The following is a 17074-nucleotide window of genomic DNA, read 5'->3' on the forward strand; positions in this document are numbered from 1 at the left end:
CTCTCCGGAACCCGCGCTCTGCTCCGGGCTCCCGGGCTTCCTTCCCCCCTCCTTTTCCCGAGCAATGCCTCTCCCGGAGGGCGGGGCATGCAGTTATCCAGGTTGCGGGGCCGACGGGCGGGCAGGAGGGGGCGGCCCGGGCCTCGGGATGGAGTTGCAGCGCCCAGGCGTCAGAGGCAGAGGCCCGTGGCCGCTATACAGATTGCGGGGCTGGCGGGCGCGGCCCGGCGCTCTGCATAGCGGCCTGTAGAGTGCAGGCGGCCAGGCAGCGTCGAGCGGGTTAGGCAGGTTCCGGGGCCCCGTGCCCCCCCCTCCGCCTCCCCGCCCCCCTGTGTTGTCGCCTCTCCCTCTCGCTGCTTCACTTCACGGGGCGAACATGGCGCACAGCTGTCGGTGGCGCTTCCCCGCCCGACCCGGGACCACCGGGGGCGGCGGCGGCGGGGGGCGCCGGGGCCTAGGGGGCGCCCCGCGGCAACGCGTCCCGGCCCTGCTGCTTCCCCCCGGGCCCCCGGTCGGCGGTGGCGGCCCCGGGGCGCCCCCCTCCCCCCCGGCTGTGGCGGCCGCGGCGGCGGCGGCGGGAAGCAGCGGGGCTGGGGTTCCAGGGGGAGCGGCCGCCGCCTCAGCAGCCTCTTCGTCGTCCGCCTCGTCTTCGTCTTCGTCATCGTCCTCAGCCTCTTCAGGGCCGGCCCTGCTCCGGGTGGGCCCGGGCTTCGACGCGGCGCTGCAGGTCTCGGCCGCCATCGGCACCAACCTGCGCCGGTTCCGGGCCGTGTTTGGGGAGAGCGGCGGGGGAGGCGGCAGCGGAGAGGTAAGGGGGCGAGGAACCCCCAGGTCCGGGGTCTCGACCCTCTGCGGAGCCCCCTCCCCTCCCCCATCCGGGATTGAGGAGCATCCCAATTCTGGGACCATCTCGGGGTCCCTCACCCGGGGCGAATGGCTCTCCCATCTTGGGACCCCCATGCAGGGCTGCAGACCCCCAGGCGCCCCCACCCTGGGCTTTGGGCCCATCTGGCTGAGGGCGTTTGCCCCCCGCTCTCCTCCCCCTGACCCTTCCCCAAATCCCTTGGCACAGACCCCCTCGCCGGGGTTTCCCATCCCGGGACTGAACCCCTCCTCCCTTTCACAGATTACCTCATCCGAGCAAGATTCCTCCCTCCCTCCCTCCTAGAGACCTGATCCCGCCACATCCCCGCCTCCCTCTCTGGGCAGATGTGTTACTCCTAGGGCAGTTTTCCTCTCGGGCATCTCTCGGGTGATGGCCTCATCCAGGACCACGTTCTCCTAGCCCTTGGGGATCGATGTCCCTTGCAGCACCTTGCTTTCGAAAACCCGATGAACCCTCGCCCCGTCCCCAGGCCAGGTCCCTATACTGCCAGCCACTCCCCCTTCGTTCACCTCCACCCTCTACCCCCACCCCAAGCAGACAGATCCTCCCCCATTCCTCCCTACCCCACCGGGGAAAATCTCTCCTCTGCACCTTTCCTGGTCTCACCTCCTTTCCCTCTGAAGATAACGGTGATTCCTCATATAGCAGTCTCTTCCCCCCGCCCCCCCACCTCGTCTTACAGGGCTACAGTTTCCAGCCTATTGGTAGCCGGGAATTACTCTACCTTCACTCCACCCTTTCCCTCCTTTAGAATGAAGGATTAGTGGCATCTTGGAGGGGAAAATAGTCCACTGTCCCTTAGGCTTAGAGAAGAGCAGCTTTCCACCACTCCCCCTGGAGAGGAGGCAGGCTTTCCCTCCAGCTCTGGGGAAGGGGGCCCCTGTGAGGGGAGGTGTTTGTGGGGGGACTGGGGCAGCATCCTCCCAGGGGAAGCAGCTGCTCTCCTACCCCACCCACTGCGCCTGAGAGCACGCAGTCTCCAACCCGAGCTCCCTCCCGCCCTTCTCGTCATTTCATTATTGATCCACCTTTTCCTAGGCCAATCCTGGGGCTTGGAAGGGGTGGGGGAAGCCAGGTTGGGGTGAGGAGAGTAGATAAGGGACAGTTATACTTTAGTGTGGTGGCGGTGGTTGCTTTGGGATGGGAGAAAGAGGAGGACTGTGAAGCAAAGTTATTCCTTAGAAATGACTTGGGGTTCTCTCTGATTCTTATAAGGAGACCCAAGGTGGATGAAGGGTTAGAGCGTTGCCCCTTCCCCATTAGTACTGGGGCAATAACGGAGTTGCTTCTATAAACACTTTTCAGCCCCCTTTAGCAAAAAGGAAAGTTGCCCAGGGAAGGGAAGTTGAGTTCAGGTTCAGCCAGTGGCGTTGCGCATTTGTTTTCCATTGGATGCAGGAGGGGGGAGTTTGAATTGTAGAGGGGGGAGAATGGCATGGGGGATGCTAGGAGGAGGAAGAGCAGCTGCTAGGGGCTGAAGCGAAGGGGGGTAGGGGGTTGCTGCTCTGGAGTGCTCTTGATTGAAACAGAAAGGGAAAGATAACAACCAGCCGTTTCCTGCGTGCTCTGCCGTTGGTGCACACAAAATATCCTGGGCAAACCCCTTGTCCCCTATTGTGCCCCGCACCCCTTTAGATTTACGGAAAGATCCTGGGAAGAAGGGGAGGGAGGAGATCCCAAGGACCCCGGCCCCTCCTTTCGAGGAGCTGGCATTTTTTGGTTGTTAGTCTTCCTGCCTCCTTTTTTTTAATCGTTTCTAAGGCAGCCTGATCAGGAGACTGACAACAACCCGCCTTCTGACAGAGCAAGGAGGACATGATGGGGGCGTGTTCCTTGCTATGTAGCTAGCTGCAGCGTCCCCTTTCCCTGCCTCTCTCTGCGCTATCTCCACCTCCTTTTCCCAGCCTTCAGAAGGCAGCTGCAGTCAGCAGGGTTGTTTGAGACTATTTATTGGTTGCTGTAGATTATTATTTTTTTTTGAAAGGCCAATTCTGTATTTTTTAAGCTAACAACACAGATCCCATGTAGTTGGAGAACCAAAGGCCACATACATGACAAAAAGACTGAACCGTTCAGGTTACTTGCATGGAGTTGGTGCTTAAATGTGAGTTGATTTTGCTTTTTTAAAAGATACAGCAGCAAAAAAAAAAAAAAAAAATCAAAACTGACATTTCATTTACCTGCTTATTTTCAAAATTGAGACTTGCCTGGTTATATGTAGCATTTTAGCGCCGTGTATATTTGAGTTTAATAAAGTCTCTATTAGGAGAAGTTAGTCCATTTTAAGGGGATCCTGAGAAGCATTTTCTTCTTGTTCAGTATGCTTATTTATTTTGTATTGAAGGACCAAACATTCACATTCCAAATGTTATCACATATTCAAAAGCAAAGTTTTATGCTGACAGCTTCCAATCATAGTTTTTCAAGAGACTGGTTAGAAAGAGAGCCACCTGGATTCAGGGACCTAATGTCTGGGCACCAGAATATTTTATCTGTTGGTCTTTGACAAATCACTTTTAAAGTTTTAATCAGGGGCTAAACGTTTTCTTACCTACTGGCATTATGAGATAATTGTAAACTAGTGTTTTATTTTGCTTAACACTAGTATATAGTGTAAAGCTTGTCAAGGAATTGCAGTTATTTCAAATAGGATCATATTTATAAGGGGTTTTTGTCTTTAAAACTTTTTCCTGAACAGTAGTTGCTGCTTCGTTATGAGAAGAGTAGTTGACTCCTTACATTAAACTTCAGTATTTTTTCTGACTTGGACTTGAATGAGCTCTGTTCCATGGGTAAGCTTTTTATGTGGTGTTTGAGGCAATCCAGTGAGTTGATGATATGCATTGAGTAGCGGTAAACCTCTGACCTGAAGTTTTCATTGTAGAAGCCAAGTGCATATATATATATATATTTTTTTAACATAGCCTTACTAATCAATGATAAAGTTCCAAAAAGGAAGTTTAGGTTCACCCTGGGCTGACATGGAATTATAAAGATTGCTTCTCAGAACTCACTCATGGCTCTATATCAAGTCTTATCTGAATTCATGAAGAAATGGTTATATGATCCAAAATGATTCTAACCTCTTTAAACTCTGGTTCGCCTTCAGTGAATAATGACTATAACTTGCCACTAACAACACCTATGTTAATACTTCTAAAACTAGGTAACAGAACTTCCAGATGACTTTGTTGTTTGAACTCCCTCAGCCATAGGAGACTTGTCCTTCACTGCTGCCGATTCCTGACTTCCTTTGTATGACAATTAGGAAGTAGAATTGAGGTTTTGTTTTATTGAGCACTGTAAGAAATCAGAGGTCCATTTTTTGTCTTTCTCCTTCCCTCTGTAGTGTCAGTATCCCATTTTTCTAAGGATTGTCTCAGGTAATGTTCATATTACTGTACTTTGCCATCTAAATAAACATAGTACAGCAGCACCCTTTCTGTTGACTGGAAGTTAGGCTGTTGTAATAATAAACTCCTGAAACAGTATATTTATCAGTAACTAGTCTTTGTTTATTAATGTCATAATCTGGTTACCTTCCTTACTACTTTACAAAATATTAAAAGCAAAATTTCCATCCTGTTCATAACATAACAAACTTTAATTAGATACAAATTGAAACTGAGTTACAGCATTGGTGTGTATTTGTTTTCACTTGAAATTGCAGTTTAGTTCATGTGGACTGAGACAGGCTTTTGGATTGGACCTGAAAAGATAGTACTCCTGCAGCTGAAAGGTAGTAGGAGAGTGTTTGTGATTTTTTTTTTTTTTTTTTTTTTGATGTTTACTGATCATGTATGTACCAAGAGTGGGAGCTGCTCCTTCATTGCCTTCACAGCTAATCCTAAGATTGGCAGAAGGTAAATGAAGGAGGGAACACAAGTACAGTGGAGTGCACTAAGCCTCTGAGTAGAAGTTGGTGGATGTGGGCTCTCATCTCTGTTACTGAACAGTTACGAGACCCTGGGCAAATTCACTTTTAACCTTAAATTTCTGATCTGTAAAATGAAAAGTTTGGACTAAATAGCTCATGAATCTGTTCTGTGTCAGTATTATGATTCCTTTCTATTGTGTTAAATTTTGGGTCAGATCAGAATTTCTTATTCTGAGTTCATTTTAAGAGTCAGAGTCAAGTGAGACAATTTGGTAATTTTTGTTTTTTTTTGAGTCAGGGTCTCACTATGTTGCCCAGGTGTGTCCTGAACTCCTGATCCTCCTGCCTCAGCCTCCTGAGTAGCTGGGATTCTGTTTGGTAATTTTTAATATCAGATCATACCTTTGCCCGTATAACTGGCATTATTATTAGGAGGAGAAATTTTCAACTTGGAAATTTTTCATTGTGTGAAAAAAACATAAGGACTTTGGTGAAGTTGACCAGTTTCATTTATAAGAAAAATGAGGATAAAGTTTTTACACATAGTTCTGAGAACCTACAGAATCCCAGGCATTATCTGGTGTTTAGAGGCCCTTTTGTTTGGCTAAATGTGTTTTCATTGTTGTGAATGCCAGACTATCCAAAAGAGAAGTTATTTTCAGTCTAGGTGGTATATTCCTTTAGGTGTGTGAATTTTGAATGAAAAGAAAAATCCAATACATCAATGTATTTATAAACTTAAGTGATAGTACCTACTTCATAGGAAGTAGTTATTAATATGTTCTGAAATGGTTTATACTGAGCATTAGAAATTCAGTCTTTAGAACTTTTCTTCCTCTGTGACTGAAAACCAGAGGACATGTCCCCATCTTTCACTTCCATTTAATTATCTTAAGGCACATACTCCTGGAGGAAATCATCATTCACACAACAGTGATCTATTCTTATTGGAAGTTGAGAGAAACTATTCCCATCTTGACTTCTCATTTCTTTGTTCACCTTGGAGCTGTCCTTCCATAGGGCAGCTGTGCAGACTCTATACCAATTGCCTCCCTTACCCTGTGGCTAGAGGGGGTGGCAACAGTGCTTTGCTTGCTCAGAGGCATAACAGACTGCAGTGCCTCTCTCTTTTGGAAACTCGCTGTGTTTTAATTGTAGGTCTCCTAATTAAGATCTCTTTGTGCCTGCCCACATTCCACTAGTGTTGGCACAGAACTTCAGCTTCCTTCTAGCACTTAACTGAAGGCCTTCAATCGGGCCTTTTGTGAATATCTTGTCTCTTTCCATTCTTCCTCTGCCAAGGTGGAGAGCCCAATGGCATAGACCTTTGAGAAGGGGGAAGCTTTGTGACTATCACTACTTTGGGAGGAATTTATTCAAGGATTGCTGGGATGGGACCTTCCTTTGTTTGCATATGTTATTTTCAGGGATTAAGAAAGGTTAAATTACTAATGAGTCTGGCATGACATACCTACATTTTAATCAGATTCTTAACCCTGTAGGCACTAGTAGGAAAGAGGATGCCACAGAGTTCACTGATACAAAGTATTTCCTTGGATCTTATCTAGACTGGTTTATGAAGCTTGATGAGTAAAATATTGTCATGGAGTAAATCTCAGACTTGTGATTTTTGTGGACTCCGAGGTTGTTGAAAACAAGACAATCAGATGAAATTATTGATTGCTCCTAGATTGTATCAGCTTTGAGACACAGACTGAATTAAAGTTAGCTTTGAGATCTGAATTAACTTTTGATTAGAAAGACTTTAGGAGGTTCTGGAAATTATTGAGTTAATTAAGAATACCCTTGTAGGCTCCAGTATTTCTTGAGAAGTTCAGGAATTGTCTAGGCTTCTAGAGTATTTTCAGAATAAGATAAAATAGCTTTTCTGGAAAAAGTAGTTTGACTTTAGTTTCCAGGACCTTCGTATTCAAAATACAGTATGTTCTTTACTAGATCTACATGTGGCATGCTAGAGAAAATGCTACCTTTTATTAAGAAAAAGGAATCTTAAATCCTTTACCTGGACCCAGATGGCTTCATTGATCACATCAGTATGAGGTTACACAGACAAAGGGCTATTTTTGTTGTTATTGTCATTTCATTGGTTGTTGAAGAAGGCCTGGAAGAAGGAAGTACAGGATCTTTTATGGCATGCATTAAATAAAGCTGGAGGCCTGCACTCTTATACCTGAGTGGGTGGTTTTATGGCCTAATTCTCTAATTGCTGGCATTTATGACAGTGTGGATGCTACTGGCCCTGTGGCTGAGGTAGATTATGCTGGGAATAGGGAGAAAAAAGGGGTCCTTTTGTTAGCCTTTTCATTTTCCCCCTCAATAAAGTCTCTGAGAAAGCCCCGAGGAAATACAGAGACACTTGGACTGAGGGAATGATTTCCCATAAAATGGTTCTTTATGTTTTTAAAATGATGAACTGCTTTTCTTGACCTATCCAAAGAAATGCATACCACCACTGTTAAATATTTCAGTGAGTTTTTTACCTTGTCAGGTTACACACCAGGGGAAGCCAACCATGAGACTGTAGCTGCTGCCAGACATTTGCTTCTAAAGACTTAAGACATTTGAAAGAAGAATTTTGTTATGTGATTTGTAATTGTTGTGGATGATATAAATCCCCTTGAAGGATTAGTCTAAAACTTCTAAGAGGCCAAGCTTGGTTTAACTTTCAGATGTTGAATTGAATGTATTGCCCTAATGAGTTTTAGTTTTAAGGAAACAACAAAGATATGAGTTAGTTGGCAGTTTTCTGTGCAGTGTATGAAAATTCCCCTTCCCTTGAAATGAGTAGTTGTTTTTCTATTTGACAAATAGACTGAAGGGATTTCCCCAGATATCTTACCTTTAATTATTGCTACAGCAGTACCCTGTGAGGTACCATTGGGTAGCATCTGTCCAGTGGCATCTATTTCAGGAGATGGAGTTTTTCCATATATAGTATTTTGTCCATTTTCTTGCATTTCTGGTTTTGTGTTTTGTTGGAATGTTTGGGTATAGATGTTTTGATGTCTTTCAGCAACAAAAGCTATGAATCTTTCTAACATTCATACTGTTTTAGAGAGATCCACTTGTATTATCTATGCTTTGCTGAAGCATCATTGTTTCATTCTCATTTTACAGCATCAATGTAATGGTAGCTTTCTGTCTTGAATTAGGAGAGTGATATTACTTGTGAGAAGTGTTTCTAGAGAAAAGTTTTTTCTTTAGGCTCTCCTTTATACTATCTCAGTTCTAAAAACTAGGGAGAAGTTAATTGTTATCTCTAATAAATATCCTACACCTGGAGAAATATTTACACCTGCCCATATTCAACCTCTGCCCATCCATGAGGATTGACCACTTTTTAGATCAAACACAAACATTGTCCCTAGATTATTGCCTTTAATTATAAGCAGTAGAACCTTGTGGATAACATCTCTTTAAGCTTAGCTAATGAGGAAATCCTTTTGTAATCTCTTTGGCTAGGATTTTTTATTTGTGCATATTTAAATGCCTTTACAGAAGAAAGGGAGAATCTCATAATCTAATCTGTACTGGTGTGAGATAGTATAGCACAGTAATTAAGAGTTGTTAAGACCATGGGCTCTGGATTTAAACTGCCTGAGTTCAAATCTAAGCTCAGCCATCTTGAAAAAGTTTTTTTTTTGTGTTTTGTTCAGTTTGTTTGCGACAGGGTATGCTCTGTTGCCTAGGCTGTAGTGTAATGGCACAAACATTTCATTTCAGCCTCAACCTCCAGGTCTCAAGCAATCCTCTTGTCTCAGCCTCCTAAGTAGCTGGGACTACAGGCATGCGCCACCACACTCAGCTAATTGTTTTATTTGTTGTAGAGATGGGGGTCTCACCATGTTGCCCAGGTTGGTCTTGAACTCCTGGCCTCAAGTGGTCCCCCCACCTCAGCCTCCCAAAGTGTTGGGATTACAAATGTGAGGCACTGCACCCAACCAGAAAAGTTTTTGGACCTCTCCATGCCTCCGTTTCTTCATTTGTAAGTCAGGGGTACTCATGCTTCATAGCCTTATTGTGAGGCTTAAGCGAGATCATGCATGTAATGTAAGCATTTAGCACTTTGCCTGGCACATAGGAAGCCCTAATTATTAGAACCAAGAGATTGAAAGGAAAGCAGGGTTATAATCTTTTTTTTTTTTTCATCAAAATAACTGGTTTTTATTACATTGAGTTATACCTGTATATATATGCATACATACACCTGTTTGAGTGCTATAATCTTAGAATGTTCTTGATATTAGTTTGAATGTCAAGTTCTTCTATGAGCTAGGTAGAACCAAATTGAAGGCCAGCCACCTATGTTGGTAACAACATTAGTGTTCAACTAAAACATATTAAGAGATAAGGCAAAAAAGAAGAAAGAGAACAAGATGGTATAAATAGGCAGCTAAGATACCAAGGAACACAGTGCCCCCATGAGTTGCTCATTATCAGGCCAAGGCAGCTATAATGGGGTTGCTACCTGTTGTCTCTATAACTAGTGCTCCTCATCTTTTTATGAGGAGAGCACTTGGTGGTTCCTTACAACAGCTCTGAGGCTCTTCAGGGTACTTAGGCTCCAGGTTCAGATCCATTAGTCTATACTTGGTGACATTTGTTCTTAAGTGTCAGCTTGAGGAGAATCAAGTAACCATTTAATTATAGAAGAAATGCTGAATTGTAGGTTGCAATTTCTGAGGGTTGGAACTTGAGCAGAATGGTCAAAAGCAGATTAGAGTTTAAGAGTAACTAGTTAAGAGTAGTGTGTTTAAGGAGGAAAAGTACAGTTTTGGGCCGGGCGCAGTGGCTCATGCCTGTAATCCCAGCACTTTGGGAGGCCAAGGTGGAAGGATTGCCTGAGGTCAGGAGTTTGAGACCAGCCTGGCTAACATGGTGAAACCCTGTCTCTACTAAAAATACAAAAATTAGCTGGGCGTTGTGGCCGGAACCTCTACTCCCAGCTACTTGGGAGGCTGAGGCAGGAGAATCGCTTGAACCTGGGAGGTGGAGGTTGCAGTAAGCCAAGATTATGCCACTGCACTCCAGCCTGGGCAACAGAGCAAGATTCTGTCTCCCAAAAAAAAAAGAAAAGTACAGTTTTGCCATACTCCATACTCTCTTTAAAAAAAGATTTGCAGGCTGGGTGGGGTGGCTCAGTCCTGTAATCCCAACACTTTGGAAGGCCGAGGCAGGCAGATCACTTGAGGTCAGGAGTTTGAGACCAGCCTGGCCAACATGGTGAAACCCTGTCTCTACTTAAAATACAAAAATTAGCTAGGTATGGTGGTGTGCACACCTGCAATCCCAGCTACTTGGAGGCTGAGGCACGAGAATCACTTGAACCCAGGAGGCAGAGGTTGCAGTGAGCCAAGATCACACCACTGCATTCCAGCCTGGAGGACAGGGTGAGACTCTGTCTCAAAAGAAAGAAAAGAAAAGATTTGCTAATGTACTCAATACACCATCAGAAACCATCAATACACCTCAGAAGCTGAGGCACAGACAAGTAATTTTCTTTAAGTTATATGGCTAGTAAGTGGCAGAGCTAGAATTTAAATCTGAACCTACATCTGCTTGAAAGTTGATTCTTGCTCTCTACACTGTGCTATCTTTAAGTCCTTTCTCTTCCCACTCCCATCCAATCAATTTCTGAGTCTTGTCCATTATATTATTGTAGTGTTTCTTTCATCTGTCCTTGCTGTTCTGTTCCTGCTGTTCTAGTTTAAATTTCCATTACTTTTGGATAGTTTATTGTGGTAATCTTCTCATTGGTCTTCCCACCTATCTTTTCACCCCGCACAGTGCTACACAATATAATGGTTTTCTTAAATACAGATCTGATTATGTCACTTTATTCCTAAAATCCTTTGGCTTCTCACTGAATATAAAATTTAAGATTCTCAGCTCTGTATGATCTTGCTAGCCTGTATTTCTAAATTTTGAACCGTGTCTCCTGAATGTACGTTGTTACTGCTTCAACCACATTGGACTACTGAACTATTAGGTATTCTCCACAGTCTGTTTATCTGCCTTTGTACCTTTGCTAAAGCCTCTCCTTTGCCTTAAAGTCTTTCCCATTTTGACCTGTCCTGGGCTTATTCATCTCCCATGGTTCAACTCAGATCCCCAGATCCTAACTCTTCCATGTTTTCACAGATTGTACTGCTAGTTGAAACTCAACTTCTTTCCTGTTTTCTTTTTGTGTTTTGTACATTACCCTTAAAGAATTTAACCCAGTATACCTTATGTTGTGATACTTTTGAAATGTGTCTTTGTCCCATTAGATAGTGACTCCCTTAAGACATGGGCCATTTTTAAGTCATCATTTATGTTTTATGTTTTTTATAATGGTGACTTTTTATATAGTATTTGTTGAATTGAAAATCTGATCTACATACAGCTTTTAGGAATACTTTGCTAGGACACATTACATAAACTAGGAGAACTTAAGACTACGAACAGAATATTTGGACTAATCATTAAGAAATACTAATTTAAGTATGGCAAAGGAAAGCATAGTAGCCATGATGGGACATTTTTGTAAAGGTACTGATTGGGTTTTGAAAGCAATGTTAAGGTATCCTGATGGAATGGCATTATCTTTTATGTAGATAATACTTAGCACTGATCATCCCCTTACTTGAGTGTTGTTTCCATTTCTAGGTTCCTCAACTTAAAAGGGATGAGGAGACCTTGGAGACGGTTCTGAGGAGACTCAAAAGATGATTATATGATTGGAAGTCAGTCCTATGAGGAAAGGTTGAGAGAATGAAAGGTTAAGAGGCAACTTAATAACTCTTCAAAAAACATGAATGGATCCATTATTAGGAATGGTAACTAGCGGTTTCCCAGCTCCACTGACAGCAGAATAAGAGAAAATAGGTTTAAACTGAAATAAGGGGTAGTTGTGTAAAGAACTTATTGGTAATGATGGTTGTCATTATAGTCATGGTAAAAAGGTTGCCAAAATAATTTTATATCTTCTCTGGAAGTATATTTTAAAAGTACAGTCCTGCCTATATATGTATAAAATGACCTCTCAAGCTACCTTTTCCTTCTGTGAATCAGTAAATAAATTCTTATTCAGCTCCTCGAAGCAATAATTACTTTTCAGCAGGAAGCTTCCAGAGAAATTTTTTTATGAAGTAATGGTTTTTGTAGTGGCTTTATAGGAGAATAAAAATTTTGTAAGTGGAGCTAAGAGAGAAATCTTAAACATCAAGAGAAACCAAGGAAAACAGTAGGTGTGGTATCAATATAGGAAACAAATAAGTATTTGTAGCTTTTATGTCCATTTTCAGTTGTCATTTAAAGAGGTACGGTTCAGAATAGCTCTTGTTAAGGCTGTCACTGCTTGTGGATACATTATAACAAATGCTTATAAATCATTTCCAAACTAATATAAGTTTGCTTCATGTTAGTATTATAAAAGCCTCTGACCCTTGGCTTTTGAGGCTATGTAGAGGGCTTGCATCACTCAGAATGAAACCTTTTTAGATATGTTGGGTTGCAGAAAGCATTTCCTGTACAGTCAGAATGAAAACCTGAATTGGGATTATTCATGTAGATTACCAAAAGTCTGGGCAGAGCTGATATTACCACCAGCCAGTTTTCCTACTAACTCTTAACTCCAAAACCTTCACTGGGTTATTGAAGCTTTAGGACTTTTGAATTTCCTACTGGAATTGTGTATGAATTCCTTCTTTCAAGTGAACTGATACTAGATTTAAGATTAGTTATATATCTTAAGTATTTTTTAAGTTGCATATAATAAATAGTCTCTACTTTTAACCAGTCTCATAAAATGTCTGTAGTTCATAGGTGAAGCTGGATTGTTGCAGGAATTCTGCAATTGTTGGCAAAGTAAAGGGCAGTTTGACTCCTTAATTATAAAGTTGGATGTCATTTGAGAAACTCTGGGAATTGGAAGTAGAACCAATTCATACTTTCCCTATAACTTTTAATTGCTTGTTGTACATTCAGTAAACAAGAGATATAAAATTAAAAAAACTGCTTGTATAAATTCAGAAAATGGGATTATAAAAGCAAAGACGATTTCTCTTACGATTCTTTGTTCTACTTGAGAGATTCAAGTGTTGGAGTAATAAAAAATACCAGGGACTTTCTTTTTTTTAATAGGTTGATGCCACCTAATGTGGGCTTCTCAGAATGTGATGGCAAACTTCCAAATATGATGTGGTAGCCAGAAGAGACCAACTGGTTTTACAAAATATTAAGAACACAAAATTTCCCAACTCATATATTTGAATATTCCTAAAAAATAATAAGTCAAAATTGTGTTGGTGGGCTGGGCACAGTGGCTCACAAGTGTAATACCAGCACTGTGGGAGTCTGAGGTGGGAGGATTGCTTAAGGCCAAGAGTTCAAGACTAGCCTGGGCAACTTGGTGAGACCTGATCTCTACAAAATAAAAATTTAAAATTTAAAAAAAAAAAAAAACAGCCACGCATGGTGGCCTGTGCCTTATAGTCCCAGCTACTCGGGAAGCTGTGATGGGAGGATTGCTTGAGCCCAACGGGTTGAGGCTGCAGTGAGCCATGATCATGACACTGCACTCCAGCCTGGGCAACAGAGTGAGACTCCATCTCCAAAAAAAAAAAAAACAAGAAAAAAATTGTGTTGGCCGAATCGGAGGCTTCGGTGTTATTTTGCCAAGAAGGATGTTCACTTTTGTCATCTAATTTTACACTGCGTCTTCAGCAAACTGACTTTACAGAGAGATAACCCTGTTTACCTTTAGAAGGAAGGAAGTTGTGGATTCCTCAGTGTTACTCTCGTTACTGTTGGTCATTCAACAGCCCATCTTCCCAGAAGGAAAGATGTAACATGACTTTTGCACCAGGATAAGAACAACAAATGGAAGAAAAAAACTGAGTTTTATAGTAGAAGTTTGTAGTTGAATGAGAATGTAGCTCAAAATGAAGTTAACCACTTAAACTTGTCATATGGGGGACCAAAATTTCTTATAATAAAAAGAACCATATCTGAAAATAAAGTTGGTGTTTGTTTAATTTTTCTAGCCTATTCAAATCAATCTGGTCATTTATGGTACTTTCCTATTACAGAAAAATAAACCCTGTGATTGTGATGCTTAACTTAATTTTCTACAGTGAATCAGTTAAGTGAGCTTATTTTTTCTGCTTTAGCAAGTAGATACATCAGTTCAGACTTGGAACCTGAGGAGTCTGGGAATACACCTTTCTTGAGTTTTTTAAATAAAGATTCTGCAGAATAATTTGGGGCATTGCCAGGAATCAGAATAGTTTACTATCTGAAGTAGCGCATTCATTTTGCTGTTTTTTTTTTTTTTTTAAGACAAATAAGCTACTTTATAACTACCTCTTTTTCTGAAGCAGGATGGGTGGAGTTCACCTGTTTCATTTGCTTTGCTGTTTTCAGCATCTTTGCTGCTTGTTCTTGTTGACATGGAGTGGGGATGACGGGTAGTACCTATTTCTCTAGTTACAAAGTGAGTAGCATTTGTGTTTCGTAGGTGACAGTTGCTAGGTAGAATTGAATTAAATATTTGAAAACTGAACTTCATTCTTGTGTCGGTGAAATTTTTACCTTCTGTTGTTATTGAAGAACAGAGAATTATTGTCTTGGCGCTCTTTAATCCTAAGTGACCTTTTTGTGTTAACATTTCTTAATACAGGCAGAGATCATATTTAAACAGTTTAAATATCTTCCTATCTATTACGCATTCAAATAATCATTGTTCTCTTGATGCACCAATAACCAGAGAGAATCTACCCTTGTTCCTACCCCTGACAATCTGTTCACAAGAGAATATGATGTCAGTTCAATAGCAGCATACATTTCTTGACTGGTGGAATTTCATTAACCATTTTGGCTTAAGAAGTTTTCCCCTTGATGTCTGTGTATTTGACTATGCTTGGGTATATTATACTTTTCTTACTGATTGAGCAGCATTATTTTTATATTCCGCTTTTGGAAATTATTTACAGGTGTCACTGCATTTTTTTTCTACTGCAAATAATGAAAAAGTACCTGCAAAGAGGCTCATCTTCCTAAAAATGGCCATCATAAATATTGCATTACAAGTAAGAAATAAAAATTGAAAAATCTAATTCATCTTTCAAAGAACATCTTTTGTATTCTAGGCAGATGACCAGCTATTGGGGCTCTACCACTGGAGATGTCCCTTCCCTCATGGTACTTGCTATCTAATTCTTTTTTTTTTTTTTTTCAAAGAGACAGGTTTTTGCTCTTCCACTTAGGCTGGAATGCAGTGGCACAAACACAGCTCACTGCAGCCTCAAACTCCTGGGCTCAAGGGATCCTCGTTCCTCAGCCTCCTGAGTAGCTGGGACCATAGGCTCACAACACCATGCCTGACTAATTTTTAATTTTCTTTTCTTTTTTTTCTTTTCTTTTTTGAGACAAAGTCTTGCCCTGTCACCCAGGCTGGAGTGCAGTGGCTCAATTTCGGCTCACTGCAACCTCCACCTCCTGGGCTCAAGTGATTCTCGTGCCTAAGCCTCCTGAGTAGCCGGGACTACAGGCGTGTGCCACTACACCTGGCTAATGTTTTATGTTTTTAGTAGAGATAGGGTTTCACCATGTTAGCCAGGCTTGTTCTCGAACTCCTGACCTCAGGTGATCCACCCACCTTGGCCTCCCAAAGTGATTTTTTTTTTTTTTTTTTTTTGTAGAAATGGGGGTCTCACCATCTTGTGTAGCTGGTCTCAAACTCCCAGGCTCAAGTAGTCGTCCTGCCTTGACCTCTCAAAGTGTTGGGATTATCGGTGTGACCCACCATGCCTAGCCTCTCATTCTTTTAATGAGCTCGGCTTAAAATATAGCAGGAATATAAGTATTCACATTTTTAATACTTTGCAAGATACTTTGGAAATTGATAATATGAAGGTTGAAGCTCTCAGAACTAATGTTAACAGAATTGTCATTGGAAGCAATTCAGCTATTCATTTACGGATTTAGTGATTCTTGAGTCAGTTGTCTTTTTAATTTTTTTTTATTTTTTATTTTTTTTTGAGACGGAGTCTCGCTCTGTCGCCCAGGCTGGAGTGCAGTGGCCAGATCTCAGCTCACTGCAAGCTCCGCCTCCTGGGTTCACACCATTCTTCTGCCTCAGCCTCCCAAGTAGCTGGGACTACAGGCGCCCGCCACCCCGCCCGGCTAGTTTTTTGCATTTTTTTAGTAGAGACGGAGTTTCACTGGGTTAGCCAGGATGGTCTCGATCTCCTGACCTCGTGATCCGCCCGTCTCGACCTCCCAAAGTGCTGGGATTACAGGCTTGAGCCACCGCGCCCGGCCGAGTCAGTTGTCTTATACCAAGAATGTAATACATGAATCAGGAGGGGTTTTTTTGTTTGTTTGCTTTTTGTTTTTTTAAGAGATGAAGTCTCACTATGTTACCTGCGCTGGAGGGCAGTGGCTGTTCACAGGCATAATCATCATGTATTAAAGCCCTTGAACTCCTGGGCTTAAGCGATTCTACTCCTTCAGCCTCCCAAGTAGCTGAGACTACAGGTGCACACAACTATGTCTGGCTCTGAATCAGGAGATTTTAAATTTTCTCTTTCTTTTTTTTTTTTGAGACGGAGTCTCACTCTGTCGCCCAGGCTGGAGTGCAGTGGCCAGATCTCAGCTCACTGCAAGCTCCGCCTCCCGGGTTCAAGCGATTCTCCTGCCTCAGCCTCCCCAGCAGCCGGGACTACAGGCGCCCGCCACCGTGCCTGGCTAGTTTTTTGTATTTTTTAGTAGAGATGGGGTTTCACCATGTTAGCCAGGATGGTCTCGATCTCCTGACCTCGTGATCCTCCCGTCTCGGCCTCCCAAAGTGCAGGGATTACAGGCTTCAGCCACCGCGCCTGGCCTAAATTTTCTCAAAGTATGTAATAGCTTTTTCAGCCAGGCATGGTGGCTCATGCCTGTAATGCCAACACTTTGGGAGGCCGAAGAGGAAGGGCTGCATGAGCTCAGGAGTTCAAGACAGTCTGAACAACATAGTGAGACCCCTTCTCTATAAGAGAATAAGAATAACCAGGCACTGTGGTGAGCACTGCAGTCCCAGCTCCTCTGGAGGCTGAGATGGAAGGATCACTTAAGCCCAGGAATTGGAGGCTGCAGTGAGGTATGGTCATACCACTGCACTCCAGCCTGGGCAACAGAATAAGATGCTGTCTCAAAAAACAAAACAACTTTTTTCCCTCCTGTTAAAATGGAATTTAGATGTGACTACATACTCTGCTGCCTTCTATAATCAAAGAAGGGCCCCCCTCTTTTTTTTTCTTTTTTTT

The 17074-nt window shown here is 42.7% G+C and overlaps 1 protein-coding gene across 7 annotated transcripts in view; it reads left to right on the plus strand.

Moving 5' to 3' along the window:
- The first annotated feature begins 339 nt into the window (after positions 1-339).
- KMT2A (lysine methyltransferase 2A) overlaps positions 340-17074 on the plus strand; it is a 92649-nt gene continuing 75914 nt past the window's right edge. For 2 of the 7 annotated variants that reach the window (XM_073021358.1, XM_073021359.1), the window contains exons 1-2: positions 340-808; positions 2892-2990. In XM_073021358.1, the coding sequence (XP_072877459.1) occupies positions 377-808; positions 2892-2990 (531 nt within the window). In that variant the 5' untranslated portion in view covers positions 340-376. The remainder of the gene's footprint in view (positions 809-2891; positions 2991-17074) is intronic. The other 5 variants (XM_073021361.1, XM_073021362.1, XM_073021360.1 and 2 more) reach the window with 4 other exon arrangements.

The sequence above is a fragment of the Chlorocebus sabaeus genome, chromosome 1, assembly GCF_047675955.1.
Source record: "Chlorocebus sabaeus isolate Y175 chromosome 1, mChlSab1.0.hap1, whole genome shotgun sequence".
NCBI classification, from domain to species: Eukaryota; Metazoa; Chordata; class Mammalia; order Primates; family Cercopithecidae; genus Chlorocebus; species Chlorocebus sabaeus.